Below are 23,602 nucleotides of genomic sequence, written 5' to 3'. Positions count from 1 at the left end.
GCTTTGTTCTGATGCCAAGTCTTCATGTCCTCCAGATTGTAAAATGGTTTGCCACAAGAAGTGCCTGTCCAAGATAGTCACAGACTGCTCCACATTCTGCACCAAGAAGGTATGGAGTTTTTCACATTTTAGTTTACATTTGGCCACATTTATTCTATTCACTTCCTTCTACAGTCTTACTTTGGCAGGCTAATCCTGACTTCTGGAAGATAAAGTATCATTAAGACGATTGGTTGGTTGGTTGTTTGATTCAGAGTGACGAGGAGCCTAGCGGGCTGCACTTCGGTGTGCGGGTGTGTCACCTGACCAGCGACAAGAACCCGGTTCCCGTGGTGATGGAGATGATGCTGGAGCACGTGGAGATGAATGGGCTGTACACCGAGGGCATCTACCGCAAGTCCGGCTCCGCCAACCGCATGAAGGAACTCCACCAGATCCTGGAGAATGGTCAGAGCCAACCCATAATAACCACAATAATGCTGTCAGGAATATCCTGTAGATTGTTACCATGGAGACTGTTTGTGTTGGGCTCCTCCCTGCTGGCAGCTCTCTGGCTCTCTCACCAGCCATGAATTTCAAAGTGCTAAAAACCAAAACACGCTTCATGTAGTGTCTTATTGTTGTGTTCCTCCTTCCTGGCTGCAGGCCCTGGCTCTGTGTGTCTGGAGGACTACCCCCTGCACACGGTCACTGGCCTGGTGAAGCAGTGGCTCCGGGAGCTGCCTGACCCCCTCATGACCTTCAACCACTACAATGACTTCCTCCGGGCTGTGGGTAAGACAGGCCTCCACCAGGGGGCAGCACCGCTCTGTGTGGCTGATGGAGGGTTACACTACAGACCATGGAGCTGCAGGCTCTGTAGATAAACCCGGTAGTGTTACAGACAGACAGACACTAACCTGGAGGTGTCTCCTGCAGAGCTCCCAGACAGACCGGAGCAGCTCCACACCATCTACAAGGTCCTGGAGCAGCTCCCCAGCGCCAACTTCAACACCCTGGAGAGACTCATCTTCCACCTTGTCAGGTGCGCAATACTCTCTCCTTATAATACTCTCTCATTACAATACTCTCTCATTACAATACTCTCTTTTTACAATACTCTCTCCTTATAATACTCTCTCCTTATAATACTCTCTCATTACAATACTCTCTCATTACAATACACTCTCCTTACAATATTCTCTCCTTACAACACGCTCCTTACAATACTCTCTCCTTATAATACTCTCTCATTACAACACTCTCTCCTTACAATACTCTCTCCTTACAACACTCTCCTTACAATACTCTCTTCACCTTGGAGAGACTCGTCTTCCACTCACCTTAAACAACAAGTCAAGGGGTCCCATGATCAGGTCTGCTAGATGAATAGATAGTAGTTTCATCCACATTCTGATTCAGTTAGATTAACTCAGTGTGTATCAGGATTATACCAGTGTGGTACTAGTCAGTGTGTGTGTGTTAGGTTTATGTCAGTGTTGTTGAAGTCAGTGTGTGTGACGGGGGTGTGTGTTTGCTGCAGGGTGTCTAAAGAGGAGGCCCACAACCGCATGTCTCCCAACTCGCTGGCCATCGTGTTTGCTCCCTGCATCCTCCGCTGTCCCGACAGTGCAGACCCACTGCTGAGCATGAAGGACGTCGCCAAGACAACCACGTATGGACACAACTCTGACTCCTGAAGTTCAGATTGATTTCTGGTTTGTCTAGAAAGGCCCAGTCTGGGCTGCAGCAGGTGTGCTGCGGCCCAGCCCATGTCTGTTGTTAAGGACACTAATGTGTGTTAATACTGTTATAGTCTCAAGAGTTAAGGTGCTTCACTAAATGGTTTCATTCTGCTTGAGGTGACAATTGTACGGACTGTGGTGTATTAGTGTCCTGCGCTTAAATGTTACCTAACCTCCAGGAACAACAGCAGCACCATGTACCCTCTTCCCCCACAGCTGCGTGGAGATGCTGATCAGAGAGCAGATCAGATGCTACAATGAGAAGATGGAGGAGATCGAGCAGCTGGAGTTTGCTGAAGCCCTGGCCGTCAACCAGCTCAGACTCAACAGACAGAACACGGTGAGAAATGATCAGGGCCGGATCACACTGGTCAGGGCCGGATCACACTGGTCAGGGCCGGATCACACTGGTCAGGGCCGGATCACACTGGTCAGGGCCGGATCACACTGGTCAGGGCCGGATCACACTGGTCAGGGCCGGATCACACTGGTCAGGGCCGGATCACACTGGTCAGGGCCGGATCACACTGGTCAGGGCCGGATCACACTGGTCAGGGCCGGATCACACTGGTCCAGGCAGGACTTGAAGGCCAAGGTTTAGGGCTTTGTGTACATAGATTATTTTATTTAAATGTTTGTTTTTTCTTTTGAGGACCCCTATGGAGCTATTTTAGTGACAGCACAAATTCAATGTGAAGGTAATACTTTTGAATGTTGTAATTGAATATTGGATGCAAATTGTCGTTATTGGTTTGAAATAGAATTAAAATGGTATTGCTTTCGACTTGTAAGTATTTTTTCAATTTCGGTGGAGTTCCAAATTCAGTTCTACAGTTAAAAATGTCAACGGTTTTAAATGATTACATTCTGATAGAGTTTGTGCTGGCAGTAAAGTGTCTCCACAGAGCCCTTCTGCACTCCAGGCCTTCTGCATAGCAGCTATTGTAGATCAGTGTTCTGTTGCGTGACTGGTTCTCTATGTGGCTCTCCTCCCGTTCCTCTGTAGCACTGGCATTTACCTCTCAGGTTCTCCCCTCCGTACAGAGGAGAGGTGGTACGTACCCAGACCCCCGCCACATCCTAGCTGGATTGTAGTTGCCATGCCAACCCGTCTCTGCATGGCATGTAGATGTTGTGGACCCCCTAGCTACCCCTGCTACCTACCCCCCAACTCCTACCCCTGCTACCTACCCCCCAACTCCTACCCCTGCTACCTACCCCCCAACTCCTACCCCTGCTACCTACCTCCCCCCCGTACTAACTGGTTGCCAGCAGGCTGCATGTCCTTGGTAGTGTCCGGTGTGTCTAGATGGATGTTCCTGATGTGGTGTTGGGTCCTCTGCAGCTCTAAGTGGAGGCTGACTGACTCACCTGACTTTCAAAGCTGTTACACCAGTCCGCCAGCAGGTTTAACTTGGGAGTCGTGCTACAACATTCTCTCTGGAAAGTTTTGAAAGTCATGGGAGTGTAGACCAGTAGGAAGGCTTCCTGCGATCTCCTGATGACAACATCCTGTCTCTATATTAATGAAGTTTTTGGACCTCTGTTGTGGCCCGAACCCCTTGAGGCAGAGTCTCTCATGATGTCATCCCTTCCTCCCTGACTCACCTCATCTCCTGCCTTTCAGATGATCCCTTAGTATACTTGGCTACTGTGTACTTTCATGTATGTGCGTGTGTGTGTAACTGTGTGCGTGCATGTGTGTCTCCACCCTAACCATCACCTCAACATCTCCACCCTAACCCTCACCCCATCACCTCAACATCTCCACCCTTAACTCGTCTCCTCTAACAGTCTTATGATGCCTTGGCCCTTTGACAGCTGCTGACGCATCACTGTACCAGAAAAGCTCAAGCAGTCACAGTTTGTAGTTTGACCTCAGGTCTCGTGTGTGTGTGTGTTGCTGTGGGTCCATGCGCGCCCCTCCCTGCAGGTGCATGAGAAGGAGAAGGCAACCTCTGACCTGTGTGCCGTTCCCGAGGATGAGCCCCTGGACTCAGACACAGAGTCCAAGAGCCTGATGGAGCGCATCAAGTCCATCAAGCAGGAAAAGTACGCTGCCTTCCCCACGCTGCCTTCCCCCACGCTGCCCTCCCCCACGCTGCCTTCCCCACGCTGCCCTCCCACACGCTGCCCTCCCCCACGCTGCCCTCCCCCACGCTGCCCTCCCCCACGCTGCCCTCCCGCACGCTGCCCTCCCGCACGCTGCCCTCCCGCACGCTGCCCTCCCGCACGCTGCCCTCCCCCACGCTGCCCTCCCCCACGCTGCCCTCCCCCACGCTGCCTTCCCCACGCTGCCCTCCCGCACGCTGCCCTCCCCCACGCTGCCCTCCCCCACGCTGCCCTCCCGCACGCTGCCCTCCCCCACGCTGCCCTCCCCCACGCTGCCTTCCCCACGCTGCCCTCCCCCACGCTGCCCTCCCCCACGCTGCCCTCCCCCACGCTGCCCTACTCCACGCTGCCCTCCCCATCGCTGCCCTCCCCCACGCTGCCCTCCCCCAAGCTGCCCTCCCCCACGCTGCCTTCCCCACGCTGCCCTCCCCCACGCTGCCTTCCCCACGCTGCCCTCCCCCACGTTGCCCTCCCGCACACTGCCCTCCCCCACGCTGCCTTCCCTATACACACCACTAGCTAGCTGTACATACAGACCGCTAGCTGAGCCACCCACAACATGAATGGGTTCTCTCTGGGTTCATAAGAACTGACAGACTGATGACTAGATATTCTCTCTCTCCCCAGGGAGGACCTGGCCTGCAGACTGCCAGAGCTGGAGCAGCCTGGTTCTGACCAGGAGAACCTGGACTCTGAGGCCTCAGTCAGCTCTGAGAGCCTGCTTGAGGAACGTGCCCAGGGCTCGGAGACCGAAGGTAATCCTCCCCGTACGCTCTCCCTCCCTCCCCCTGTACGCTCTCCCTCCGTACGCTCTCCCTCCCCCCGTACGCTCTCTCTCCCTCCCCCCGTACGCTCTCCCTCACCCCGTACGCTCTCCCGTACGCTCTCCCTCCCTCCCCTATACGCTCTCCCTCCCCCCATACGCTCTCCCTCCCCCCGTACGCTCTCTCTCCCTCCCCCCGTACGCTCTCTCTCCCTCCCCCCGTACGCTCTCTCTCCCTCCCCCCGTACGCTCTCTCTCCCTCCCCCCGTACGCTCTCTCTCCCTCACCCCGTACGCTCTCTCTCCTTCACCCCGTACACTCTCCCTCCCCCCGTACGCTCTCCCTCACCCCGTACGCTCTCCCTCACTCCGTACGCTCTCCCTCACCCCGTACGCTCTCCCTCACTCCGTACGCTCTCCCTCACCCCGTACGCTCTCCCTCACTCCGTACGCTCTCCCTCCCCCCGTACGCTCTCTCTCCCTCACCCCGTACGCTCTCTCTCCTTCACCCCGTACACTCTCCCTCCCCCCGTACGCTCTCCCTCACCCCGTACGCTCTCCCTCACTCCGTACGCTCTCCCTCACCCCGTACGCTCTCCCTCCCCCCCCCCCCCCGTATGCTCTCCCCCTCCTCTCCTGGGTTCTCACCCTGCCTGGGCTGTGTGTGGTGCAGGTCCTGGCCTGCTGGTGAAGGTGTCCGCTGTTCTCTAGCCCTCCTGCTGGACCATCACTCCAGGTGTGAGTCTGTCTGTTCTATGTCAAAGGAAGTGTGTGTGGGGGAGGTTTGTGTGTTGGTGGGGAGGTGGATAGATGATCTGTATGTGTATAGTAACTGCAGATAAATGACCATGGTGGAATAGTCTTGTTAGACCAGAGTGGAGGATGTTTGTCCACCAACCCTCTCTCCCCCCCCCAGGTGGAGGCTCCATGCTGAGGAGGTCTAAGCCGCCTTCCCTTCCGAAGCCCTCAGAACTGTCCCTGAGGCTCCAGCCCTGCAGTGGGCCCTCCTCTCATCTTCCCCCCTCCTCTCCTCCCCCTTCCTCTCTCTCCTCCTCCTCCCCGTTTGGCTCTGCCTTCAGGCTCCAGCTGCAGCGTCGACAGCCTCTCCTCCAACCCCGCACACCAGCCCCAGCCTCTACTCCAGCTCCAGCCTCTACTCCAGCTTCAGTCGCAGCCTCTACACATGCTTCTATCCCAGCCCCACGACAGCCCTCAGCCTCACGATCTGCCCTCAGCGGCCCCGGCCTCCGAGGCTTTGGGGTGGTGAGGAGGAGGGAGCAGCCTGGCCGTCGCAAGGACGTCATCCAGTCTGTGTACATAAAGAACCCCAGAGAGCAGCAGCCTCCAGCAGCCTCCTCCACCCCGGGCTTCCAGGCCCCTGGCTGCTCCCACAGACGACACTCAGACCCAGACTTTCCCCCATAGACCTCCCCTCAGACCTCCATCATAGACCTCCCCCCTCAGACCTCCCCCCTCAGACCTCCCCTCAGACCTCCATCATAGACCTCCCCCCTCAGACCTCCCCTCAGACCTCCCCTCAGACCTCCCCTCAGACCTCCCCTCCAGACCTGGAAGTTGAGGTGGGGTGCTTGGCTTGTGTACCCTTAACAACATTGTCATGGCAACAGCACACAGACATTTAGTCATTTAGCAGACACTCTTATCCAGAGCGATAAGACACCCTGGATTCTGTATACGCACCTGTGACTCGATGATGAGAGACATACAGGAAACAGGATATGATGTCACCTAGCACTTTTTTCTATACTATTAATATATTATTGTTGTTGTTGTTGTTGGATTTTAAATAGAGAGAATGAAAGCAGATTTTTTGGTTGCATGGACCGATATTACTTTTTTTCTTCCTTTTTTTAAAGTGTTTTTTTGGTCTTATTTTTTATTTGTGTGGAAACATTGCAGGTTATTGCACCTTTCTCTTCCATCCTAGTGTTCCTGAGGGGCCAGGCCAGGATGGCTCTGTACCACATGGTGCCATTGGACAAACTCATAGGTTCTTTTTACCTGTAATCATTGATAAATGCAGGAGGGGAGTGTAATTTTTGTATTTTTCATGTTTAATGTGTTTAATGTACAGACTCCAGACACATGTATGCAAGACCATACACACATACCTGGAGGGTGATCAGGTGCCTTATCAGAGTCAGTGGATCATAGTTGTGCTATGCCCCCCTAACCCTCACCCCTACCCCCATTCTCACGTCTCGTCCCCCCCACCCCTCATCCCTACTAAGGACGAGGACCAAGTTTCACTTGTCAAAGGGAACATAGGAGCAGCCCTATCACATCCTTGAAGACATGCTAGCCCGTGTCTGTACCGATGGCCGTGGCGACATGCTAGCGGTCTGTACCGATGGCCGTGGCGACATGCTAGCGGTCTGTACCGACGGCCGTGGCGACATGCTAGCGGTCTGTACCGATGGCCGTGGCGACATGCTAGCGGTCTGTACCGACGGCCGTGACGACATGCTAGCGGTCAGTACCGATGGCCGTGGCAACATGCTAGCGGTCTGTACCGATGGCCGTGGCGACATGCTAGCGGTCTGTACCGATGGCCGTGCGTGGCCCAAGTCCTCCCCACTGCTGTCATTGACGGGTGCTGTGGCTCTCCAGAGCCTGTTACGCCAACATGTTCATATGTAATACTAATGTATGCGTGTCTCCTCTTCATCATAGTCTCGCCTGTCTGGCACTGTTGTCCGATGTCCTGTCTTACTGAGTACATGCTTGGGTTGCTGGGAGTGAATGGTTGAGATTGAATGATGTGAGCTGTAGTGGATAAACATAACAATACAGGACATGCTTGTACCCTCTGCTTCAGTGTTGTCATTCCAAACTCTCACCCTTAAAGGGACAGTTTACTCAAATTCCGAAGCATTTCAGGATGTTAGATATGGATTTTAAAAAAACTAACAGATAATAAAAGGAGATTTTGTGTTTGATTTTTAAGTGAACTAATCCTTTATTTACATCCCTCCAACGCAACTGTTGAACAGGGTCATTAATCATGTGCATCCCTGTCACTGCTCGTTAAACAGGCACGAGCTGCGGAACAGAAATCGCATCACACAAAGACAGGAAGCAGGAAAGGGCACGCTCTCTGCTGATATCTGCGTTTCAGACACTGTTCAAATTGGGTTAGGGTTAGCTGTTATACTGAATAGGGAGCAGCCAGCCTCCACAACAACTCTGAGCTTCTTTAAAGGCTGTCAGAGGAAGCACTCATACTGTGAATGATGGATTTATAACGATATCCTGCTATTTCGTATTTTATTGTTCATGTGGGATTGGAGGATGAAGGGAAGCCCTGAGTTCATCACCCCTGAAACCCTAACCCCTGAAACAGAGAGATTGTTAAATACGGCTACTGCGTCTCCTCTGGAACAACAGGATGGTCGTGTTTCTTAGGGGCTCGACGTTGAACAGGACATGCTCTATTTTTTAACCCTTCTTTTACATAAAATGCTAGTTTAAACAAGGACGATTATCAAACTACAGCTGTTTCTGCAGTGTTTTGACCGAATATCAGTCGTTCATGCACATGTTTCGTTCCTAAATATTTTACTGATAATCCCAATACATATTTTAAAAGTGTTTTATATCACTGGCTTGTATTATCCTTCAGTCTTCACAACCCACATAGGAGATTTTGTAACCGTCATCAATGAACGATAGCCATAATGAAAGTTCGAATCAGATCTTCCACTCCGGGGGAATAATTGTTACTAAGTTACAGGTTTTTTAGATCATAAAGTCTTAAGGAGTATAATGTCTGCAGCTCATCTCTAGGTACTGTTATTGTTCACCACCAATGTTTATTTGACCATGAGCGGTCCCATCAGATTGTTTAATTCTGTAACGTCCCATTGTTGAGCGTATCCCATGAACTCTTCTTTAGGTGATGACCGTAGCCTACAGGACATTCATTATCACGGCAGAACTGAATATCAGTTGTGAAAAAAACATTTCAGGACATGATCTGTCTCCGTGTCTAGATAGTTCTGACGGGGGAACTCGGGCTATCTTTCAAACATTTACCACGCCTTCATTGAAGGGCGGTGATTGCTACATAGGGTAAAAATACATTTTAAAATAAAATTATCATAATGAAAAATATATTCATCCTATCATTGAAGACCATCCGTTATCACGATATTACTTGAATATCAATATTTCATTATTGGTTCGTCAATCTTTGGACTTGGTGTTTTAGGACTTAAATCTGTTATTCAATGTATAATCGGATTATGAAAGAATCTTAACGCCTCAAGTCAACAATTATGTAAATAAATATGTGTATGCTAGAGTGACACTTGCACAGTTTATCGGTGGGCTTCAAGTTCGTGTTTTCCCGTGGACTTTGGCAGAGCTAACAGAAGGAAGTTAAGACTTGCAGAAAAGTCCCTGAAAGCAAGCCAAGTGACCCAGGGTGAAGAAGATAGATGGGGTACTCCCGTGTGAGTGGCTGAAGTCCTCCCCCCCCAGGCTGTTAGTGTACTTGAGCCGCTGCTCCCCTGCAGACTTGACAACCACTGCAGCACCAGCACCATGGGGCGACACAGCCAAGCTGTCCTCCTCTGCCTTCTCCTGGCTCAGACAGGTGAACACCGACTGAATCTTTGTTTAGAGTGGAGCTGTTGGCTCTGTCTGTTCTTATATATGCACCCTATTTTATAAATTAGTTTGTGAAGGCCACTATTGTTAAGGTTGCTGACTAATAGTGTTATTCTCACATTCAGTTTATTTACTGAATCTTGTTATTTATAAACTTTGCTCTGTCTTGGCGCAGTTTTTTTGGTTTTGAGTACCAGGAAGGTCACCATCAGTCCGAAAAAGCTTTTAGCCAAAGTGGGCAGTGAGCAGACCCTGCTCTGTGAAACGAGCTGTCCCGGAGTCAGTCCCAGGTTCATCGTGCTGGACAACACTGACGCCAGACAGACAGCCGCGAAGAACAAGACAAGACTTCACTTTGTAGACATCACTCCCCAACATGAAGGAAAGTACATCTGTGAAGCTAATTGCTCTCCCTCCAGCAAAGATACTGCCAAGCTCATAGTGTACAGTAAGTAGAAGTTAAAATACTAAGATACTGCCAAGCTGGTTGTGTACAGTAAGTAGAAGTTAAAATACTTTGATGTTGTCTTGTCAATGGCCAAGTTTTTTTCACACAATCCATAATATAAAGAAACACTGGTCATTATTGTGAACAAGTCCACCTGTAACTCATGAATAAATTAACAATTAAACAGTTGAATTGAACCTACTGCATACATTTGGAAAGTACAAGTTTCAATTAACAGTGTTAACAGGAAGTAACAAAACCTAAGACTGGGCCAGGATTCCAAGATCAGGAGTGTGACTGTTTAGGCGTACTGTAGTGCTGAAAGGCTGTGCTGGCTGTTAGGGTGATTTAGTTATTTTACCTCCAACATCCAGATCTCCCAATGCCTGTACTGCAGACCCAGCCAGAGAGCCCGGTGTCTGGTCAGCCCTTCCAGGTTAGCTGCACGCTGCTGGGGGTCTACATCTCCTCCGGAAACTTCCAGATGAAGATATTTCATGACAAGATGGAGCTGAGAACAACCATCTCTGAGTCTGATGACCCCACAAGTTTCCAAAACTACACATCCTCCTCTGCAGACCAGGTGGGGAAGAGAGAGATGGAGTATCGATGTGATGCTTCCATAACTCTGGATTCCCAGATCTTCACTAACAGCATCAGTAGGACCGTGCATCTCAAAGGTAGTTGAGCTACAATGCTTCCCAACCCTTGCCAACCCTAATCCTGGGACAACACTCAAGACACTTACATAGTGTTAAAACAAAACTGCTTAAGTGTTTGTTTACTGGGAATTTACACACAGTGGAATTGGAAGGGTATTTTAAATATTTTGATTACACTGCAAGCCTACTAATGTTTAACGTTCTTCTGACTTAAAATCCTTCATTGACTGAAGCACCCGCGACAACCACCATCCCCGCGACAACCACCAACCCCGCGACAACCACCACCCCCGCGACAACCACCATCCCCGCGACAACCACCAACCCCGCGACAACCACCAACCCCGCGACAACCACCACCCCCGCGACAACCACCAGCCCCGCGACAACCACCATCCCCGCGACAACCACCAACCCTGCGACAACCACCATCCCCGCAGCAGAGAGATCATCAGAGAGGGACTCAGTACACACGACTTTGTGGGGTCAGAATTACTGCTGTCTGTTATGTTCATTCATGTTTTAGACACTTTTATCCAAAGCAACAAACACATATTTCTGCTGTACGTTCTGTACTATGAAGGTCCAGAAGTGCAGAGTTCGACAGTACTTAAATGTTTAGAGTCAAGGAACAGTCTGCATTTTACTGCACAGAGAAACCATAACAACATCTCTGTTGTGGTGTACTACAGATGAGCCACACCAGCTGATCCACAGAGCTGTTGTCCAGACTCATATTTTAACCCTCAACTCTTTTTCACAGGACACTATAACACTTATCAGTCCATTTATACTGCATCTCCTTACAGAAGCTCTTCCCTTTCTGCTGCAGGAAACCCCACAATCCCAGACGTGTCCTCCAGTTCCCCCCCCTCTCAGAGGACGCCTCCAGACTCCCGGACCCTGGGGGCAGGGGGGAGGGGCAGCCCACCTCTGGAGAAGGCCACTCCTCACCCCAACGCCATCCCAGAGCTGCCCCTGCAGCCAAAGCCCATCTTATCTAACAACATAAACCCTTCTTGGTTCTGTACGTCTCAGAATAGAGCTTACACACATCATGACCATTATTTGTCTTTCTGGTTTCAGATGTATAATATTGTTGTCGAGTTGACATACATTTCGTTTTTGTATGGTTTTGTACCACAGTCTCAATGGAGACTCAGAGGGCTGAAGCTGCAGATAAGGAAGGGGAGCAGAGGTCTGCTGAAGGTAGGTTGCAGGTTACCATGTCAACTATTTACCAACCAAGTCCTGACCTTAGATTGTGATCTTCAACTAACTGATGGTTCTTGTATTCGTCAGAGACCCCCATCACCATGTACACAAGTTCCACACTGGGCGCCGTGGCAACGCTCTCCTTCGTGGGCTGCCTGCTCCACCTGCTTCGCCGGAGGAAACGCCAGTCCGTAGCAGAGCCGTAGACCCGCCCTGACTAACACCATATCGTCAGTCTCGGAGCAAATGTTTTTATTTCAGTTGATCTCTAGATTACATTTGTAACTCGTCTGAATTAAATTCCTAATTATTATCTTTGGATTACAAAAAAATATGTTTTAGAAATAGAGACTAATATGACTGTAATGCCGAAAATATGTAGGCTATTGGTAATGTGTGCGTGACTGTATTGTGATATGGTCGTTTACTCATTAATTCTGAATTTGCAGATTCTTACAAGCCCTGGAAGCTTTTTCATGTGTGCATTTACATAAAATATTATAATACATCTTGAATTCAGTCATAAAATGAAAAATACTTGGCTTTCCACAAGACCATTTCAACTTATGTATGTGAAATTAAAGTAAAACTAATAGTTGAACGATATATGCTCTATCTTTTTCTATTCCATAGTCATCAACATATATTATTATATCAGCCCCATGTTCAATATCAACCCAAAACATGTTTGTGTAGATGCAATGAAAAAAAAGATAGTAAATAGTTTATTTCTCACTATGACAGTGTAAGAGTAATCAATATCAGAGCCTGTTTAAGGAGAGCCTGGCCACTCCCTATTAAGCAACATTGTACCGAATTTGGTTGCAGTTCCACCAGAGTTCCACTGGGAGTGATCGCGGTCGAGTGCAGAATGAATGGGAGTCTATGGAGCTAAACGGCTAAATGTGTCTCTCACCTGATTGTCGTTGAGAAATCTGTGATTTTATTGTAGTTTGTATATGTTCAACATGGATTATAGGTCGAAAATTGAATGAACGAGCACCTTCCTTTCTATTTCTTACAGGGTGAGTCGTTGTTGCCCATAACACGCTAGCATTCTGCTAATGAATGCTGATTGGTTAGTGAAGGACTGACTACGACCAGAGATCCCGCTTGATGGCATCCGAAGCAGAATCAGATTGTCAGAGCATTAGCAACATTAGCAACAACATTAGCAACCCAAAACTCTTTCTAGCATGTGTATTGACAAGGAGAGCCTAACCTGTCAGCTGTGTTGTCATAGCTCGAGAGAAAAAATGAAGTGACCAGAGCTTGCCGTAAAACAATATCTCTGGTCGTACGATGTGTATGACGTCAATTACATTTTAAAAGCCTTTTTAGAACAGAAAGGCGACTTCAATAAATTTAAACCCAGCAGTGTGTATTTGTTTTGCCTCCCCTTTCGAATTCAAAATTCAAATTACTAGAAAAAAAATTATATCCTGAGAAAAGTGGATTTTGAGGGGTATAGCTCCATAGACCTCCATTCATTCTGCACTCGACCGTTAGCGCCCTCATATGGAACTAGAGTCGAACTGCAACCAGTTCAGAACCCTGAAGTTTCCCGAGACTGGCAGTTCTCTCTATATTAGACATTCTCTGTCAATATTCAATTTTAAAAAGCCTTCTCTTTCCACGCCCACCATTTCTGCTGTATTTACGTCACATCCTTGCGACATCCTGTCAGTTTCAAACATGGCTTCGTCCAGGCTAGAAATCAATTTTATCAGGTTATTGTCTCGTTGTGAATCTATAGCCTCGGAAAAACGAGGTGAAACGGAATGGAGACTGGAAAAGGTAAATAATACAATACAACTGATACAATTTAAATCACTGATAACTAGATAGTCTAACCCTAGCTTGATATGTGTTCTCCGTATGACTTGATGTTGACAGCAGGGCTGCTAACGCGAGTCAGCACAAAGTTTGCTCGGGTCAGCCACGTCGTCAGCTGCTGTAGCTCTTTAGCTAGCCAAATGCACCAACACTATGTGTAATATACATATATTACACATATTGCTGTTTCAATCGCAGTCGCTGTTACTTCATAACAGTATTTAACATAAACAGTCGAGCTGCTAGCTAGTTAGTGTGCGTGTTTAGATCAAGTGCCATGACAACATTCATGTGAACTACAGAGCTAAGTAGATGTCCCTATTGCAGTTGTACTAAATAGCTTGTTAGTTTTGTAGTTTTACGTATGTCTGCTTGCCCCAGACATACGGTAGTTTGGTTCTTGATATCCAAAAGCTGTGCCGTGTCAAAAATAACTGGCATTGTTTTTAGCATATAAGCGCCTTACAGTGTTCCTGTTAAGAGGCTTGACACATTGTTATTAAACAGGACTAAATGGTCTCTTGAGTGTCGTCTCATTGAATACCAAACATATTACAACACCCAGTTGCAACAGAATGTGTCCATTTAGGATAACAGCCTTTTTCCTCCTGTGCTGTAGTACGTTGGGGCGCTGGAAGAAATGCTGGCGGCAATGAGGAAGAGTCCGAGGTAGGAGAACCACCTTGCAATATAATTACTGAATATAGAAATATTCTCAGTATATAGAAAGTTAGTTATAAAAGTACAGTGGAATTACCTCCCTGTTTAGCGTTTTTGTTGCTTATCATTTTTATTCTACATTTACATTTAGTCATTTAGCAGACGCTCTTATCCAGAGCGACTTACAGTAAGTACAGGGACATTCTCCCCGAAGCAAGTAGGGTGAAGTGCCTTGCCCAAGGACACAACGTCAGTTTGCATGACCGGGAATCGAACTGGCAACCTTCGGATTACTAGCCCGACTCCCTCACCGCTCAGCCAACTGACTCCCTAGTGTATAGAACTAACCCTAGTGTATAGTACTAGTGTATAGAAAACTATACTATACTGGTGTATAGAACTCTACACTTTCTATATGTAGTATTTGTAAACTGCTTTGGATAAAATCATCTACTAAATGAATAAAATGTAAGGAGTGACTCGTCTGAAGGAACTTTATTGTTTTCTAAAAGGGAATAAAACCACTTTGACCTGTTCCGTGCTAAGCATATGCATGTAAATGTCTTGCTCCAGTAGTGTGAGGAACTACTGGATTGGATTACTTTAACATGATTTAATTTCTCATTCCAGCAAACCCACACCAGAAGTTATGGGTGACTATACCCGTAAAGTTGACTTCCTGAAAGGACTTCTGGAAGCGGAGAAACTGGTATTTCTAAAAATATTCTTTCATTTTCAGGCTCATTACTATTCTAATTCTGTCTTCTTTCTTACCAGTTTAGTTTTGAATGTGTTGCTGTGGCCTTGTCTCCAGGCATCCCCTACTGAGAAAGCACTGGCCAATCAGTTCCTTGCTCCTGGACGGACACCCACCATAGCCAATGAGAGGATGCCAGCCAGTAAGACGGTGCACATGCAGACCAAGGCGCGGTGCACCGGGGAGATGAGGGAGGAGCTACTGGGCACGGTGAGATGACCTCTGACCTGTACTAGCTAATGTACTACTGACCTGTACTGGACAGAAGCTCTGCTCTCTGTGGTGGTAATGTGTGCAACCTTGTTTAACGTCCGTCCTCTTGTCTTACAGGGGCGGCTGAACAAAGGTAAGCACACCTGTCTCGTCTTCATTTGGGTTACCAGGGTTACTGGAACGTAAGGTAGACTTGTGAATCCGTCCAGATCTCACTCTGGTTCACCAGCTGCATGATTCAACACAGTCTTAAAGCTGCTCACCCAAAACCCATCCAGCTACTCTGTCCCACCTAAATGCTTCTTTATCCATGCTTTCTCTTTAGGGTCCTCGGAAACAGACCTGCGCAACAGAAGGTAAAGCACGACTGTCTATTAATCTATTAAAAAGATATGAATAAATAAATGCATGTATTTTGCTATTGTATCTTGTGTGGTGTATGTATATATATATATATATATATATATATATATATATATATATATATACTACCATTCAAAAGTTTGGGGTCACTTTCCTTATTTTTCAAAGAAAAGCACTTTTTTTTCAATGAAGATAACATTAAGTTAATCAGAAAAACACTATACATTGTTAATGTGGTAAATGACTATTCTAGGTGGGAACGTCTGTTTTTTAATGAAATATCTACATAGGTGTATAAAGGCCCATTTCAAGCAACTCTCACTACAGTGTTCAAATGGTACATTGTGTTTGCTAATTACCTTAGAAGACTAATGGATGATTAGAAGAATTAGAATGCCAAAGGTCTCCAATACTGTAATTGCTGCAAATGGAGCATTCTTTGACAAAAGCAAAGTTTGAAGAACAAAATTAATATTTCAAATAAAAATAATTATTTCTAACCTTGTAAATGTCTTGACTATATTTTCTATTCATTTTGCAACTTATTTGACCCGATGTTAGTTTCCTCAAGGATCACAATAACTCTTGCTTAGAGACTTGTTGCTCTTGTGGTTAGTGGTAACTGATTTAAATTTTTTGGTTCTCGCTGTGATATATTGTTTTATTACTGTTGCTTGCTTTTTTTTTCCACAGGTACACTTGCACTTATAGCTGTTCATGTTGTTTGGTTGTGACTTGTTTAACTACATGCTCTTATGGTTCTTCCCTTTGGCACTTACTTTGGTTGTTCACAATGTGTGCTTCATGTTTTGGCTACTCGCGATGTTTTTTTGGCTATCTTGTTGTTATGATCAGTGACCTATGCACTTTGTAAAGCTCTCTCTTGGAAGTCGCTTTGGATAAAAGCGTCTGCTAAATGAATAAATGTAAATGATAAAAGTGTGAGTTTTCATGGAAAACTGTCTGAATTGTCTGGGTGACCCCAAACCTTTGAACGGTAGTGTGTGTGTGTGTGTATATATATATATATACTGTATTTATGGATGGATCTTAATGATGATTGATATTTATTTGATAATTTTGTATTTGTTTCTTGTGTTATGTTCATGTGGATGGATATTTAATTCTGCTGTGCGTGTGTCAGGGGCCTGGGTCTGGACGAGCGGCAGTCTGCCTCAGAGCTGGACGCGGTGCTGCAGCATCACCACAACCTGCAGGAGAAGCTGGCAGAGGACATGCTCAGCCTGGCCAGGAACCTGAAGAACAACACTCTGGCTGCGCAGAACATCATCAAACAGGACAACCAGGTGAGCTGGAGAACCCCCTGAGTCCAACCCTAGCCCCGAGTCCAACCCTAGCCCCGAGTCCAACCCTAGCCCCGAGTCCAACCCTAGCCCCGAGTCCAACCCTAGCCCCGAGTCCAACCCTAGCCCCGAGTCCAACCCTAGCCCCGAGTCCAACCCTAGCCCCGAGTCCAACCCTAGCCCCGAGTCCAACCCTAGCCCCGAGTCCAACCCTAGCCCTGAGCATACAAGGTGTGAGATATGAGTGGAATGGAACGACTGCTATAAAGACTTGTTGTAATACTTAATCCTAACCCTATCACTCAGACCCAAACAACACATGGACAGAAGGAAGGTTTTGCTTATTTTGGACACACTAACAGTTCCCCCCCCCCCCCCCAGACCCTGAGCCAGTCCATGCGTCAGGCCGACGTGAACTTTGAGAAGCTGAAAAGTGAGTCTGAGCGTCTGGAGCAGCACACCAAGAAGGCCGTCAACTGGTTCCTGTGGCTCATGCTCCTGGTGGTGTCCTTCATGTTCATCAGCATGATCCTCTTCATCAGGATCTTCCCCAAGCTGAGATGACGAGCGACTCCAACCCGGACAGAAGAACGGAGCTCAACATCTGAACTGTGTTTGCAGCCTGCAGGCTAGCTTGTCCATGTCTCTGTGCTCCTATCAACAAGACTAGATGTAGTCTCTGTTCATAGTTAGACTGCTGGATGCCAGCAAGGGGCTATGTAGTAATCAGAGAGGCTGCTGGAAAGCCTTCATGTTAACCACCAGCAGTCTGCTAGTCACCGCATGTAGCTCAGAGATGCCTCACCATGATGCAAGGGTGTGATTGGTTGACCTGCGATAATATCCCCATGTCATTCATTCATTCGCTTGTCTGGGTAAGGAGAGATTCAGGCAATGTTAGGATAGTGTTTCCCCTCCAAATACTTAAGCACTTGATATCCACAACCCTAAAATATATATTCACCACAGTGGCGGACCGTGCCCTCTCACCGTTTATTCAGAGATGGCCCTGACGGACCATCATTGATTCACCACAGCCCTAAAGTACGTTTGGTTTTCCTGGTTCCTCCTGAAGATGTGTCTTCACTCCTCAACTTGCTTATCCTCAGAGGTGTCATGGTGGGTGTTCGTGATTATTAGTGTGATGTTGGATGCATGTGATGTTAACAGGTGAAAGTGGTGACCTTCTATGTAAAAAATTATTGCTGTTCTGTTTGTCCCTCTGTTCCATCCTGCACCAGTGCTTTCTGTGTTGTAGAACAGTGTGTTCAGTAAACCTTGACCCTCACATGATAACACTCTGCCGCCCTCTACTGTTGAAGTGTGTTGCCACTGTGGGATGCTGCTTGGCCAGCAGGGGGCAGCAAGGTTCCCTATCCGTCTACAAATAGAAGCTGCCGGAATTAGCCATGATGATTACGACCTCTCTGACCCCTGGGGAGAGAATAGCCCTGAACCCTCCTGCCACACACACACACACATCAACCCAAATAAACCCCAGCATCCTGGCAGTAGCTTGGCTGTGTGGTACCACAGGGCTGAGTAGGTCGTAGCAGGCGGAGGGCTATTCTGGTTCCAGCCAACCTGCCTGGGCTTGTTGCTGCCCCAGCAGAAGCCCCTCCTGCTGGGCTAGGGTCCGGTGTATTTCAGACTCTCATGGGGTATTTCTGATGGGTCGGAAGCATAGTCGTGTCTGCTGCCCTGCCCTGTTGTAAGAGCTTCCCACAGCTGGAGCCACCTGTCCTGCACCCTGGGGGCCACTCAGACCAGGACCACACTGACTCCTTCAGGGAGGAGAAAGGTATATTCAGCACCAGGACTAACCGTCTGGGAACCTGGACTTATCAATGTCATTTAATAAGTTGAGGTAATTTGTTTAATCACTGCATTCTGTCCCTGGATGAGGAAACCTCTGCTCTCCATGTTGTGCCATCTTTCTCCGTTTACCACAAGCATAACCTTGGAGTCCTGAATATTTATACTGGCTGTGACCTCAGACCACCTTGACCTAGAAAAGGTACTTCCTGTTCCTGGCCCTTGACTTCCTGTCTGCACACCCTGATAGTGTTGAGAACTTTGGGTTTACAGAACACTTTCTGATAGAAATAATAATAAAAGTGTCTTATTTTAATAAATGACTTGAAATCTTTCAGCCGTCTAGAGCTGTCTTCTTCTTTTGTAGTTTTGAACACGTTTCTCTGGTCCCTGAGGGGCGGTTGCCTGGCAGGACCGGACCTCAGGACAGGAGCAGTCGTGTGGGAGAACTCCATCTCCCCTCAGAACACTGGCTGTTAAAACATCTTTTTATTTCATTTTTTTGCTCGGCTACAGTGAGGATTTGGAGGACCTGCAAAGTTGAAGGCTGGTTCTGTCTCTCTTTGTCCCAGTCTTTCTCTCGCTCACTCTCTCTCCTACTGCCTCCATCTCTGCTCTGCTTCCTTGCAGACAGAAGATCCTGTTTCACTCGAGCTGCTTAGACACAGTCTGTTTTACTTTAGTTGAAATGTGTGTATGTGTGCATGCACACAGCAGTTTATGTCTCTCACATCGCAAAAAGGTACAAGGCCAGACTCAGATGTGTGTGTGATGGGTAATTCATAACAAGTGGATCCTCAAACACCTGTACTTCACCACTAAGTGTCGACATGTGAGTCAAAGGATAGAGCTTCCAGCATGTGTCAACACTGAGAGGACCTAACCCCTGAACCCTTGCCTTTAACCCTAACCCTAGCCCTGAACCTAGCCTGGTCCACCCTTCCCTGGTCCAGCCCACCTGGGGGTGTGGCCGAGCCGGGCAGTGTGTAATGGGATTGGAGGGCTGGAACAAGAACAGTTCAGCAGACCCCCCCTCCGCAGGCCCCCAACCCCCTTCCAGGAGGCCATAGCAGGTGCAGGCCAGTTCCTGGAATCAGATTAGGGACCACAGAAAGGCCCCCTCTCCGTCCCTCTCTCTACTGGAACCCTTTCTTTCCCTACCCGCTCTCCTCTCTCACTCCTTTTTCATTCTCCCAGTTTACTACCCCCCCTCACTTCCTTTATCCCATTCTCTTGTTCTCTGTCTGTCATTCCCTCGTCCCTCAGTGGAATTTTACATTCTTCTTGGTCCAGTCCCCCCCCCCCCTTCTCATGTATCAGTCATCGTATGGCTGCTTCTTTGTGGGTGAAGGAGGACGGCAGCATTGTGGATGAAGGAGGACTGCAGCATTGTGGGTGAACGAGGACTGCAGCATTGTGGATGAAGGAGGACTGCAGCATTGTGGATGAAGGAGGACTGCAGCATTGTGGGTGAACGAGGACTGCAGCATTGTGGATGAAGGAGGACTGCAGCATTGTGGATGAAGGAGGACTGCAGCATTGTGGGTGAACGAGGACTGCAGCATTGTGGATGAAGGAGGACTGCAGCATTGTGGATGAAGCAGGACTGCAGCATTGTGGGTGAACGAGGACTGCAGCATTGTGGGTGAACGAGGACTCTGCAGCATTTGAGTCCTTGAGCAAACAGTGTGGGAGCTGCTGTCAAGGCCTGTGTGAGCGTCAGCAGTCAGATGCTCCATCCTTGAGGACGCAAGGCCGCCCCTGTGTGCAGAGACAATAGGACACATGGTGTCCTGTCTGGAGTCCTCGCTACTCTGTTACCTTGTCATGTTTACACAGAAAAATAACTGCTGATGAACTTGATAACACGGGGGTTTCTCTCCCATATATTTCCCAGTTTCTCCTTTTAAACCACAGCTATGGCTGGAGAATGTAGGTTTTTGCGTTTACAATTTAATGTCGTAATGATGGAGAGTGTGGTGTCTGAATGTAGGGATGTCTCTGGTCTCATAACAGGGACGGGGACTGGAGGCAGCATGTTTAAACTGCTTCATCACTGGCCAGCTTTACGTCGGATCGCAGAAATCTATTGATTGTGACTGTTCCCCAAGCCCCCCCCCCCCTCCAATACACACAGACATTCAAGTTTCCCCCAGCAGGTAACCCTAACCCAGCAGCTTGGAGGAACAGAGGCTCCTTGGCAGCGAACCTGGCCCTTGCCAAGTGTTCCTTAAATGTTCTGGAAAATAGTCCTTTGTTTTTATTGTTACCAGACGAGATTAATCGAACACCAATATATTTTTTCTGATTCATATGAAATTAGTTCCTACAACTACCTGCTTCTGTGAGCCTGTACTGTCTGTTTTCTCCGTATGAGAGGGAAGTGTATTTGTGTAAGGCATGTAGCCCTGTCTACCTGGAGAAGTCTGGCCACACCAGAGTGGAAAACTTACAGAGAATGAATGAGCCTTCTGTTCCTAAGATTGTGGTTTCAACTCAAAATTACACGCAAGTCTCTTTCATTCTCAGATGTGCAGGTAGCTCTCTCCTGTAGACACAGCAGCACTGAGAACTGCGTTCGATAACAATCTCAGATTTATACAGGAAGAAGCTAGCGAGGCAGGAGGATGCGAGAGAAGCAATGTGCTGCATGTTGCATTCAGCTGGACTGGAACAACTAGGAAACCTAGTTAGCCAGCTAACCTAACGCTAACCAGCTTCTGTTCAGTTTAATTCAGAGATAAACACTTTGATGATAAACACGAAAAGCTGGTAGACGCTAGTTTAGACAGCTACTGTGAGCAGAATGTGATAACCATGCTGGTAGGAGAGCCTGCTGCCCCCTCAGGAATAACGGTTTTATTCCTGCTCCGGGCCCTTTCCCAGCCTGTGGAGATGGTGTGGACAGAGGTCAGAGGTCAAACTAGCTCTCACCATGCTGGTGTGAAAAAGTCAGAGGTCCTTTCAGACTGCAATTGTGTTTAAATGTCACATTGCCCTCAGGTGTTACAGAAAAAGAGCTCCATTAGAACTGCAGTACCACCCCTCCCTCGACTCTCTTTCTCTCCCTGTCTCTCTCTGACTCTATTATTTCTATTATTTCTGTCATAACTTCTACAGTAAAATAAATCACTTAAGACAAGAAGTGGACAGAGTACTGGATGGTACTTCTTCTGATTTCTTCTCCAGGCTGTTGACTGACTTTACTAACTGTGGTGGTATTTGATTATGTGTGACCCATTATTGGTGTTTAACTGAATATCTGTGTTGTGAACATCTGCCCCAACTGCCGGTCCAGGTTGTAGAGTTGTCTGGGGCAACAATATTTCTCAGACTGTAGTCAGCCGCCATGTATGAGCTGTTGATTCCAGATATACAGTGGCAGCCTGATCACTGCCCTGATAGGACACAATGGCAGCCTGATCACTGCCCTGATTTGACATAGCTCAGCAGGAAGCTGCTAGAACTATTACCTGTCAGAGCTGTCGATTGGTGCTTTACAGATTATAGTCTTGCTGATCATATCTCTGAAAATCGAACGCTAATTGTTTCTAGAGGATTTTGAGGCTGGAACTCTATCTTGTGAACTGAGATGCACTAGAATGATGAACCATCCGGAAGGTAAGAACCATCCGGAAGGTAAGATCTGAGTGTGTCTGAGAGACCTGTGGATCTGGAGAGACACATCTGGCACATGATGATGAAAACACGTGTCCTCATCACCCCTAACCTGATCTTAGCCCCTCACTTGATCTGATTGGTTATTTATACACACACACTCCTAAATCAGATGTCCTAATTTGGGCTATTTTATCTCATGTTGTCAAACTTGGTTTATTTATAGGCTGGACAGTGCACTCATGTCTCATGACTGGTTTCAGGCATGCTATCAACATGCACACACACAAGCATCCGAACACACATGGATGCATAGTCACATAAAAACAAATGCATATACACACACATACACACACAATCTAGCTTATGTAACATGACCACAGTTTGTTGACTCCCAGCCCTCAGAGAACTTTTACAACAGCCTCTCTCTCCACTTACAACAGCCTCTCTCTCCACTTCCTCCTCTGAATGTGAGAACATAAACTAACGTGTTTATTATCGTCCTTCTGGGAAGGCAGACTGAGACCCAGCAGTTCCCCCTGTGGCCCCAGGGTCCAGCTGTGTTAAGTGTGGGATGTTGTAATGCTGCATGGACGAAGGAAGGTGGTGGGGGCAGGGTCAGAGGCTGCAGTCCTGTCCCTGATGCCTGCTCCTGAAGCCTGGCCCTGGGGCAGAGGGGGCTGGCCACATGCCTGGCTGTGTCTGGAACTCCTTCCCACTCACTGCGGCCCAGCCCAGGGCTCGCAGAACCAGCACCGGATCAACAAGCAAGAAAAGGAAACTGAGGCCTCACAGCAGAGGAGGTGATCACTCAGAGGGGAAATGTTCAGGGGGGACAGCATTTTCTCCATTCTCTGCAGACACCATGGCTCACAGGAACCAATTCGCTCCATCCACACTCTCTTTGTTCTGGGTTCTGAACTGAGTTTGGTGTGAACCGGGTGGACACTCGGTAGCATTGTACAGTCTTCCTGTTTTAGGAATCCTGAGAATGTTTATCATCTTTCTAATCTTTGGAAACAAGCAGCAGTGTTTCAGATTTGAAATGCAGACAAGTAAATGGATTGACAAGTGGAACTGGGAGTCAGGTGGCTGAGCGTTTAGAGAATCGGGCTGGTAATCAGAAGGTCGCCGGTTCGATTCTCGGCCGTGCATAATGACGTTGTGTCCTTGGGCAAGGCACTTCACCCTACTTGCCTTGGGGTAATGTCCCTGTACTTACTGTAAGTCGCTCTGGATAAGAGCGTCTGCTAAATGACATAATGTAAATGTAACTGCACTGGAACAAGTAGAACAACAGTTCCTGAATTTCCTCGTCAGGCATGGACAGCATCATGTTGACAAGAACAAGTCAGTCCATCAGAGCCAGTATCTACCACGGAAGGACTACTTGTATGCAGTGTTGCCACAGTTACTTTGAAGAAGTAATCTGATTACTGATTACTCCTTTAAAAAGTAACTTAGTTACTTTACAGATTACT

The 23,602-nt window shown here is 47.8% G+C and overlaps 3 protein-coding genes across 4 annotated transcripts in view; all 3 read left to right on the top strand.

Moving 5' to 3' along the window:
- si:zfos-588f8.1 overlaps positions 1–7,565 on the top strand; it is a 54,887-nt gene extending 47,322 nt beyond the window's left edge. For both annotated transcript variants that reach the window (XM_067229576.1, XM_067229575.1), the window contains 11 exons: positions 36–109; positions 255–447; positions 646–774; positions 919–1,024; positions 1,523–1,654; positions 1,941–2,064; positions 2,731–2,778; positions 3,658–3,776; positions 4,464–4,591; positions 5,515–6,924; positions 7,123–7,565. In XM_067229576.1, coding sequence (XP_067085677.1) covers positions 36–109; positions 255–447; positions 646–774; positions 919–1,024; positions 1,523–1,654; positions 1,941–2,064; positions 2,731–2,778; positions 3,658–3,776; positions 4,464–4,591; positions 5,515–6,023 — 1,562 coding nt within the window. In that variant the 3' untranslated portion in view covers positions 6,024–6,924; positions 7,123–7,565. The remainder of the gene's footprint in view (positions 1–35; positions 110–254; positions 448–645; positions 775–918; positions 1,025–1,522; positions 1,655–1,940; positions 2,065–2,730; positions 2,779–3,657; positions 3,777–4,463; positions 4,592–5,514; positions 6,925–7,122) is intronic.
- Positions 7,566–8,229: 664 nt separating this feature from the next.
- On the top strand, positions 8,230–12,104 carry LOC136936222 (uncharacterized). The gene is made up of 7 exons (XM_067229983.1): positions 8,230–9,216; positions 9,406–9,678; positions 10,053–10,358; positions 10,574–10,825; positions 11,173–11,367; positions 11,487–11,549; positions 11,643–12,104. Exons 1-7 carry the CDS (start codon positions 9,165–9,167, stop codon positions 11,759–11,761), a joined length of 1,260 nt encoding a protein of 419 aa, XP_067086084.1. The 5' UTR covers positions 8,230–9,164; the 3' UTR covers positions 11,762–12,104.
- Positions 12,105–13,226: 1,122 nt separating this feature from the next.
- On the top strand, positions 13,227–17,427 carry use1 (unconventional SNARE in the ER 1 homolog (S. cerevisiae)). Its single transcript, XM_067229807.1, has 8 exons — positions 13,227–13,352; positions 14,011–14,060; positions 14,682–14,760; positions 14,866–15,018; positions 15,139–15,154; positions 15,347–15,377; positions 16,529–16,691; positions 17,070–17,427. Exons 1-8 carry the CDS (start codon positions 13,251–13,253, stop codon positions 17,250–17,252), a joined length of 777 nt encoding a protein of 258 aa, XP_067085908.1. The 5' UTR covers positions 13,227–13,250; the 3' UTR covers positions 17,253–17,427.
- The last annotated feature ends 6,175 nt before the right edge of the window (positions 17,428–23,602 follow it).

Source organism: Osmerus mordax, chromosome 26 (genome assembly GCF_038355195.1).
Source record: "Osmerus mordax isolate fOsmMor3 chromosome 26, fOsmMor3.pri, whole genome shotgun sequence".
In the NCBI taxonomy this organism is placed as follows: Eukaryota; Metazoa; Chordata; class Actinopteri; order Osmeriformes; family Osmeridae; genus Osmerus; species Osmerus mordax.
This window is presented reverse-complemented; position numbering and strand designations above follow the sequence as displayed.

Coding starts and splice junctions, on each gene's coding strand:
- use1 (XM_067229807.1), top strand. CDS start 13,251: ATGGCTTCGTCCAGGCTAGAAATCAATTTTATCAGGTTATTGTCTCGT. Junction 15,378..16,528: donor ACAGACCTGCGCAACAGAAG/GTAAAGCACGAC, acceptor TGCGTGTGTCAG/GGGCCTGGGTCTGGACGAGC. Junction 16,692..17,069: donor TCATCAAACAGGACAACCAG/GTGAGCTGGAGA, acceptor CCCCCCCCCCAG/ACCCTGAGCCAGTCCATGCG.
- LOC136936222 (XM_067229983.1), top strand. CDS start 9,165: ATGGGGCGACACAGCCAAGCTGTCCTCCTCTGCCTTCTCCTGGCTCAG. Junction 9,679..10,052: donor TGCCAAGCTCATAGTGTACA/GTAAGTAGAAGT, acceptor TCCAACATCCAG/ATCTCCCAATGCCTGTACTG. Junction 10,826..11,172: donor AGTACACACGACTTTGTGGG/GTCAGAATTACT, acceptor TTTCTGCTGCAG/GAAACCCCACAATCCCAGAC.